The sequence below is a fragment of the Vanderwaltozyma polyspora genome, genomic scaffold (assembly GCF_000150035.1).
Source record: "Vanderwaltozyma polyspora DSM 70294 KpolScaffold1061 genomic scaffold, whole genome shotgun sequence".
In the NCBI taxonomy this organism is placed as follows: Eukaryota; Fungi; Ascomycota; class Saccharomycetes; order Saccharomycetales; family Saccharomycetaceae; genus Vanderwaltozyma; species Vanderwaltozyma polyspora.
Window position 1 is genome coordinate 147564 of NW_001834671.1, and position 9191 is coordinate 156754.

Consider the following 9191-nt stretch of genomic DNA (forward strand, 5'->3'; position numbering starts at 1 on the left):
CGTACCCAAAGGGTTAGGGAGGATACTGGCAACTCTCTTAATTTTTTTTTTTATTTGATTCTATCCTTTCTTATTACCTTACTTTCTGAGTGTGAATTTTTCTTAAGCCAAGTTCAATAGCTTGAATCGATTGTCGATTGGTCCAATTCCCAAAAATTTTTTTTATAACACGGTTATTTTTGTTGTTATTTTTGTTTTTCTACGTTTTAATATTGATTTCTAATGGTAAATTTTTGATTAACTTTTGACTATTTGATTCAATTGAATTAGCTTTGTTAAATTTTAGCTTTTAATATATTACTTGAATTAAAAGTTCAATTACTTTGTTATAAACTTACTATTAAGAATCAGATTAATTTAAAGCTGCTTTGCTAGGGTGTTTAGTTTTCCAGTGCAATCCTTATCTTTCATTAACCAACATATCTGTTTTTTTTTGGGTCATTTTTGAAGAAAAAAAAATTTATTTATATATAAAATTTCAGGGATATATAAAATTATTAACAAATTAAATTTTCGATTAGGTTGTTTTATATAATATAATTCCTCCATTTACATTTATTAAAAGAAACTAACTGTATTCAAATATATTTTTAACATATCATACACCCCCCTTGTTTTTAGAAGTCAAAGATATCATCAAGTCAAACTTTTACAAGGGAATTTAAAGTATCAATTATTAAACAAATTATACCACAAATAATCAAAAGTAACAATGTCTCAAAGCCGTGAAGATTCTGTATACTTAGCCAAGTTGGCTGAACAAGCTGAACGTTATGAAGAAATGGTCGAAAACATGAAAATTGTAGCTTCTTCTGGTCAAGAATTGTCTGTCGAAGAAAGAAATCTATTATCAGTTGCCTACAAAAATGTTATTGGTGCCAGACGTGCTTCTTGGAGAATAGTTTCATCTATTGAACAAAAAGAAGAATCAAAAGAAAAATCAGAACATCAAGTCTCTTTAATCAGAAGCTACCGTTCAAAAATTGAATCAGAATTAACCAAAATTTCTGATGATATCTTATCAGTTTTAGATTCTCATCTAATCCCATCAGCTACTACTGGTGAATCAAAGGTCTTCTACTACAAGATGAAGGGTGATTACTACAGATACTTAGCTGAATTCTCAAGTGGCGAAGTTAGAGACAAGGCTACTGAATCTTCTTTAGAAGCTTACAAGAGTGCTTCTGAAATTGCTACTACTGAACTACCTCCAACTCATCCAATTCGTCTAGGTTTAGCTTTGAATTTCTCTGTTTTCTACTACGAAATTCAAAACTCTCCAGATAAAGCTTGCCATTTGGCTAAACAAGCCTTTGATGATGCTATTGCTGAATTAGATACTTTATCTGAAGAATCTTACAAGGACAGTGCTTTGATTATGCAATTATTAAGAGATAACTTAACCTTGTGGACTTCTGATATGTCTGAATCAAACCAAGATGAACAACAACCATCTGACGAAGGCCAAGCTCCAAAATAATCTGTTTTGTTTTACTGAATTTTAATTGATGGGTGTGTATATAACATAAGTTAGTCTCTTTTATAATCTTATCTTCTTATTTTGTTTTGTCGCTAACCAATTCAAAAGAGATAATATTACTTGATATCTTTGAAACAGATATTATATAGTTGATGTTGAATATTATATATTTGTTAATCTGGTGTTCATATTTCTTTTATTTAAGTTTATATAGTTAAATTTTTGATTGATATACAAGAAATTATATAACAAATATTGAATCATCATATAATGATTCAATTAAAGTGAAATTATCAAATTTTCATTATTATTTGTTACAAGAATGTTTCACCATAAATTAACAAATTTCATTTTAACCCACAATTTAATTGCCAATTTTAGTTTATTTAAGGTAGAGGGAACAGAAGTTGAATAGTTTAGAGAAGATTAACTTTATATAAAAAATTATAATATTACGAGTAATAAGATATTAAAATATTAATAGGTATAGGATCATAAAATTGTGAGTTAAACATCAAAAATATGTTTACAATACAACCGATAGCTTTCAAAGCGATAAACCTTACAGTTGGCACATTAGCCATTTGCGCTTCTATAGCGCAATTCATTCAAGTTTATTCCAACTATACTGCATTTCTCTTCAGCATGTATGGATTCCTACTTTCCATTCCAATAATATATTTAGAATACCAAATACCATTTTATCTTTATCGATATTCATCATTCTATTTTAGCTTTCTTGGAAGGGGGGTCCTTTATATTCTATTAAGTGGGATAATAAGCTTTGGATCAATCCTAAATCACGTTGCCTCAATTGTTGCATTTTTATCAGGGCTATTCTGTATAGGACTTCATTTCATTCCTGACATCAATGAACCTGATAATTTCAAGATACCAAGTTTAGGGATAACCATCGAAGATGACAATGCTGTCGAAGCTAACGATAATTTTGAACAAGAACTATAAGTACAAACAAGGAACACTAGTATCATATGAAATTATTCTATAAACTCCTATCTATGAATTTATTGTTTAATATACAGTTGTAACTAAGAAGGACACCAAATGTGTCATGTACATGTAAATAGATATGTAAATGTTAAATAGTATCAATTATAATTGCATGGCATCTGAATTAGATTGTAAGGATTCACCGGACTCTTTCATTGGCTGCGTTTCTCTTAATAATAAACCAAATCTCTTATCCTTAGCCAAAGTCGCCAGTTCAAAAATACCTTGAACAAGAGAATCTTCATTGTTCAATTCATATTTAGAATGAATCCAACTTGGAGAACATGTTTTAGAACCACCAGTTAACTTTAACAATTCAGGCTTACCACTAGCACTTACATCACCGGCGCAAAGTACTACAGTGTTTGATTCACGAGCGACTGGAATGTATACTGCTTCATTAGTAGAATTCATTATAGACTTCAATTTCAATGCAGATACACCTAATTTTGGTAATGGTAATTCATGGCCCGGTAAAGTCAAAGTTTCACTTGCATCGAAACTTAGATTTCCGTTAGGATTAGTGACATTTAAAATATGATCCCATGGTACCCATTTAGCGACTTGAACTGGAGTTTCAACACATAGATAGTTGTTTGAAATTTCACTCATACCCAATCTGAATGCTTTTAATTCATTTTTAATGTCCTTGGAACTTTCAGCATTCAATTCGTGAATAGGAAATTCGTTAGATAAGTGAGATAATTTAAATGGATATACACCTTGGTTATCGATTTTAGACAACAATTGTCTTGATGTTCTTAATTTCAAAATATGAGAGTGAGCAAAATCTCTAACATATGAACCAGATCTGGCAATCAATTGGTTACGTTTATGATGCTTACCAGTAAAGGAATCGACATTTTCCAAGGTAACCAAACCTTTCTTTGGACAATTTTCCAAAGAGGCCATTTTAATATCGACTAAGTACACTTCACCACCTTGTACTACGAATTCATCAGTTGGGACAGCAGTAGCATTAGTCAAAGATGAATGACCACGTTCAACAATTGTCAAATCTTTTACTGAGTCTGCCATTGATAACAATTGTGATTCTTGATGAGATTCAGTCCATACAACACCTTTATATTCTCTTTCAGCAACGACACCTTCATTTTGACCAGCTAAGAATCTTCTAACACGACGAATCCTGGAACCTGGTACAACGCAACAGTTGTAAGAGCGTGCAATTGTATCAACTACCAATCTCAATAGTTGACCATTGATACTTTGACCAAAACCCAAGGAAGGTGGTAATTTTTCTGGAGTCAAAGCACAACATAGTAAAGAGTTTACTGTTTCGACAGCAATATGAGCAGCAGCAATTGCATCAGCTTTACCACCTAACAGAGGACCGGTAGGCTTTGAACCATTAGATTCATCGACAGGAAAAATGACCATAGTGTGGGAAACTTGAGAAGTGTAACCATCAATATGAACACCTAAAGTAATTTTAACTAAATCACCAGGTCTCAAAATACCAGTAATAGTAGATTGCAAAGCAGGGTCATCAGTGTTCTTATTCCAGTGTTGAATGTTTTGAACATCATCAATTTCTGGGCACCAGCCGTTACTGACATGGTCAACATCGATACATGTTGGAACCGCAATACCTCTTTCATTAACTTTATTCTTATAGTACTGTTCCAAACGATTTAACATAAAGGAATCAGCAAGCAAACACAATTCTGGAATAGTCAATGCGTTATCAGTAGTTTTGTAATGATAAGAATCATTAATCAATTGTGTGACAAATTTCAAAGCAGTTTGTGAAACTTGACCTGCAGTTCTGTATTTATCCAAAACAGATTCTTGTAAGACATTCTTGTCCTTCAACAAGATCTGAGTGTCTTCGTGTGAGATAGCTAAGGCCATTATTTGCTAATTTTAAATTTATAGTATTTGATGCTTTAAAAATTGAAGTTCTAATGCTTTGCTTCTGAATATATTTTTCCTCTTGGTAAAAAAATTTAGATAACAAGTAAAAACAAAAACAACCAATAACTAGATCTTGTTGAGCACACTGATGTTATCTCCAAAGGGAAACTCAATCAATAATTATTATATAACTGATAGATTAATCAATTGATACTTCTTGTTAATAAGCTCTTTCGAACTGAATTTTTCAAGCTCATCTCATCTCAAATTTTTCGCCAAAAAAGAAAAAAAAAATAATTTATTCAGAACTTGATCGTATCACATGTGACGAGTTTTTCCATTAAAAACATGTATTCTTTGTTGTGAATTCTTAATTTATAGATATCTAGTAATCGTACGTTGAATAAGTGCTTGGTATTGCTTTTATTCTATTCGTCTATTTGGTGGTAGATTAGTACTGTTAATAAGTATATTTATTAATAAAGAGTTCTATATTTTCTTCTTCTAATGTACAGAGTAAGTAAATAATATACAATAATATACAATTGAATCAAATAGCAGTCACTATTAGTCTTTATATGTGTCAACCATAACAACACGTATTATCTGGTGTCATAGATCTTTACTAATTCGTATGAAGCTATGTTGAAACAATACAAACAACAAAAATCACGTGATATATATGTATATATTTCACTATTTATAAAACATATTCCCTTTGGGATCTGTATCTTACCCAGATAAATATTGCTTAGAATTAATATACGAAACTTTAAGATATGTTTCTGAACAAGATCAGTCAAGCATATCACCAGAGGAATTAAGCTTTGCAGGCTGATTTTAGTGTAAATGTTTCATTTTAATGTCTTTTATTTGTTTTTATCCCATTCTTAATAATCGAGAAATTTCCTATTCTAAGAAACACACTATGAATGAAACTTACTATTATTGAACTTGCGACAGGTTCTATTCTTATTTAATTTCTTTTAAGATAAAAGGAAACATTCCAATATTATGAATTTTTCTTTCCCTTTCTCAGTAATAAATTTGTGTGAAGCATATTACTATTTGTTTGTACTGTCAGAAACATGGTGAATGCGGCTGTCGTCGTAGGATATTCGTCGATTTTATCGTCCTTTCCTAACTTTCTTTTTCCTTTCTGAAGTTCTAGATCACATCTACAGATAATAATAAATATTTATATACATTTTCCTATAGATATCAAATATCCAACCTATTTATTCAAGTCCTTGTATATTTATGTGGGCTTTTACATTGCCTTAAATGTTCAACACTAATTTGTTGGCCAAGAAGAACTCATCTAATGTATTCGTAGATTTTATAAATAACTCTCGTTAAATAATCTATCTATGCTATTTTAGACATATATATCCCTGTATACATGCTATTTTGTTAAACGTAGTTGGGTGACCTCAACTCATAACCTCCCTTCTTCTCATTCACTCACCAACTCAGAAATTTTAAATTTTAAATAAAACGAAAACATGTCCTCCCTATTATTAGATAAACCTTCTCATTACGTACTTCAGTCAGATATAGAGCAATTGCAACTTCAAGTTCTAGCATAACCAAAAAGTTCCCGTTCTTTACGCAGAGTGTTATGTCATCGAGAGGTTAAAAAGAGTAAAATAGTAAAAAGTTTTGATGATATACTGCGGTATACAGATCACCCCCGCCCACTTCTCTTATCTATGAAACTGTATTATGCCCTCTCCAGCAGCTTTCACCACCAGCGGTAATACTCTTACTGTTGTTGCTGGGTTTTTGGCTTCATTTCTGCTGGTGCTTCTCTTATCCTTCCAACTTGTTACCTGTTTCGGGTTGGCGTTACTACGACGATTTGGGTACTGCTAAGATTTCTTAGATCGTGTAAAGTTTTACATCAAGATTTATATAACATATATTTAGTCAGGCAGAGTGAGATTTTGCAAAGAACAATGGGAATATCTGATCAGGTCTTAACAGTAGGTGGGTCTATCGATTAGTTCTGGTTCTAGTTCTAGGATTCAGATCCAATTCTTTTTAATATAAACTCTTTTGAAAGTTTTTGAATCTGAATAAAATAAACATACTTGCCGTTTGCAGTTTCGAGTATTAAAACTCATCGATAATTCATTCTATTATATAACTTTGTTTAATAATTGAGGAACTTATTGATAAAAGAGTGTTGGGAGAAATTGCAAGACAAGAACGAAGTATAGTGTAGGAGTGAGTGAGTTAGTGAGTGCTAGTGAAACACTATTTGCCACAATTAGATATGTATTCAAACCATGATGAGATATTAAACCAATTGACCAATATCGGTGGAGGTTATCAATATTCTCCAGTAAAGACACCTGTGGCAGAGAACAGTAGTGAATTTGAAAATAGCAAAAAGAGCACACCATCACCATTTTCTAGAAATAAAAGTTGGACTTCGAAGTTAGCAAAGTTTCAATTAAGCAATAGTCGAAAGAAAAAGACACCTACACAATCACCGGCATCTATTTCATCGCAAGAATTGAATTATTCTGAAAAGACAAATCAGGTTCCTTCTATCACACCAATAATTACACCATCTTCGCAATATCCTACAAGGATATCCTCTTTACCAAGACCAAATTCCATGGTTTTCCATCAAAACTCAAGGAAAGTTTCCTCGAACAGTGCACATTCTAACGATTCCAATAAATCTCAAACAAAGAAAAATGTTCCAAAACAACAGATGCCATTTCAATATACAAAATTAACTAATCTAGCAAAGAAATCATTCCTGAACGAATCTTGTACTCTTTGTGAGGAATCTATCTCCAATAGAACAAATGGTGAAAGAGTAATACAGTTAGAATGTGGCCATGTTACACATCAAGAATGCTTAACAATATCCTTTGGGAATTCAAACAATTATGATAAAACTGACATTTATTCTTTATTTCCAGTCTGTGCCAAATGTAAAGTTGAACGGTTCAAATCTAATAGATGTATCCCCAATAGCGATGAAATTAAGGATAGGTTAGTGTCTGACTTTTTGATTGGTAAAAATTCGATTACCGCTCAATCATTAAATCAATTAGATCCTGAAATGATAAATGAGTTAATGTCACCTTTACCTTCTCCAATTCAAGAAGTTGAAAGGAAGAGCATGTATCAGTCTGTAGGCTCTCCAGTAAGTAGTTTTGAGAGCCATAGATCAGTGTCACCAATCAATAGAGGAGGCATGTCACTAATGAATCCACCATCAGGTCCAAGAAATAGATCAAATTTTGGTAAGTCATATAGCAGGATTGGAAGCACAATTGTAGCATCATCTTCAATTCATTCGTCTGCCGATGATCATGAATCTATATTTTCAGAAGTAGCATCGAGTAATTTTGATCCTGGTAATGATGAAGAAGATAAGATACCTCTTCCTTTAATCAGGTCATACTTCGTTGAAATGCTAGTAAATAATTTTGAAGGAGAAATTACAAAATGGACCTGTGATGATAATTTTGGTTTGTTAAGATTAGTAGATAAATTGTCTGTATCTGAAAATGGCAGTGATTATACCAATTGTCAATGTTTCCTATTTGAAAAATCAATGGTGATTGCAGAAATCAATGAAGAAAACAATGCAAAACCTAATAATGACAGCATTTTTCTTGGAACATCATTGATTAATTTAAAGATATATATTTGTACTACTGGAATTAAAGTAGAGACAAGAAATTCTTCAGTTTTGAAAGTGACAATTAATAATGGACAAAATTCTAAGCCCAGTAGCCTTTATCTGACTGAAAATATCGATAGCATATCCAGTAAAGTTATCCAGAAGTGGATATCAGGTCTTCTGGATAGCGAATTGTTATTCAATGAATCCAATTTTACTTCTACCCTATCTTTACCCACTGTAATCCAAAATTTAGGTGATGAAGAAGAAAAGTCTACATTCGTTGGTCTGATTAGTCCTAATAAGATCGTTGAAGTTGCTCGACTGGAAAATAATAGAGAAAGTACAATTATAAGAAGAGGTATAACTGTTTTTTCTGGTATTGAGAATGGTACTAATATGGATACGCTTCAAACAATGATGACGTCTGTAAGTTCCATCCTATCATTGAAAAGGGAACGCCCAGAAGGTATAGTAATTATTTTACAACTAGATTTTAGGAAACTGAAGGATGACAGCTACATTATTATTTATAATAGTTTGCAAGCTTTGGTTACAAAATACCCAAACTTAATTTACTGTACCGTAGATGCGGATGGATTTGTAGTTCAATATGGACAAGCATCAAAAGACATTCTTAATTTACAAAGTATCTATAAGATGAATAAACCAAATGCAGGGATCAAGTTTTCTCCTACGTGGTTAAAGAATACTATATATCCACTTGGTATAACCAGTAGTCTTGGTATTGCAATTTTATCAAATGGTAGCATGGAAGAAGCCAGATCTTGTCTGCTTATGGATTACAAAATATTTGCCAGCCCTGGCAGAAGACATGCAAATGAGTTAAAAATTAAAGTTGGATATTTAAATTCTGATTATAGTGATAAGATAACAGAACTTGTTGAAATTGGTACCTGGGCGTTTATGTTGGAAGCATTATGCTATAGTTTTAGTTTAAGTTTTGAAGATGACGATGACGACGAAGACGAAGACGATGCTGGCGACGACAGAGATTATTATGACGATTACTCAAGTATTAATTCTGATGAAAAATCCATTACAACCCTTTTAATTCACACGCCGCTGGACGGCACTTTTCCTACACCAGTATTTACTGAAGATGATAGAGACAATAATAGCATAGTTAATTCATTACAGATAGACTACACA

General features: G+C 32.1%; 4 protein-coding genes across 4 annotated transcripts; 3 read left to right on the plus strand and 1 right to left on the minus strand.

The window, feature by feature from the left end:
• Positions 1–712: 712 nt before the first annotated feature.
• Positions 713–1480, plus strand: BMH2 (14-3-3 family protein BMH2; the record flags this gene model as incomplete). Its single annotated transcript, XM_001645433.1, has 1 exon — positions 713–1480. One exon carries the CDS (start codon positions 713–715, stop codon positions 1478–1480), a length of 768 nt encoding a protein of 255 aa, XP_001645483.1.
• A 522-nt stretch (positions 1481–2002) lies between these two features.
• Kpol_1061p52 (TVP15 family protein) lies at positions 2003–2446 on the plus strand (the record flags this gene model as incomplete). The annotated part of the gene is made up of 1 exon (XM_001645434.1): positions 2003–2446. The coding sequence occupies one exon, from the start codon at positions 2003–2005 to the stop codon at positions 2444–2446; it is 444 nt and encodes a 147-aa protein (XP_001645484.1).
• A 147-nt stretch (positions 2447–2593) lies between these two features.
• On the minus strand, positions 2594–4366 carry ARX1 (putative hydrolase; the record flags this gene model as incomplete). The annotated part of the gene is made up of 1 exon (XM_001645435.1): positions 2594–4366. The coding sequence occupies one exon, from the start codon at positions 4364–4366 to the stop codon at positions 2594–2596; it is 1773 nt and encodes a 590-aa protein (XP_001645485.1).
• Positions 4367–6647: 2281 nt separating this feature from the next.
• On the plus strand, positions 6648–9191 carry STE5 (Ste5p; the record flags this gene model as incomplete). Its single annotated transcript, XM_001645436.1, has 1 exon — positions 6648–9191. A coding segment is annotated over one exon (2544 nt), but the record flags the coding sequence as incomplete, so codon positions are not given.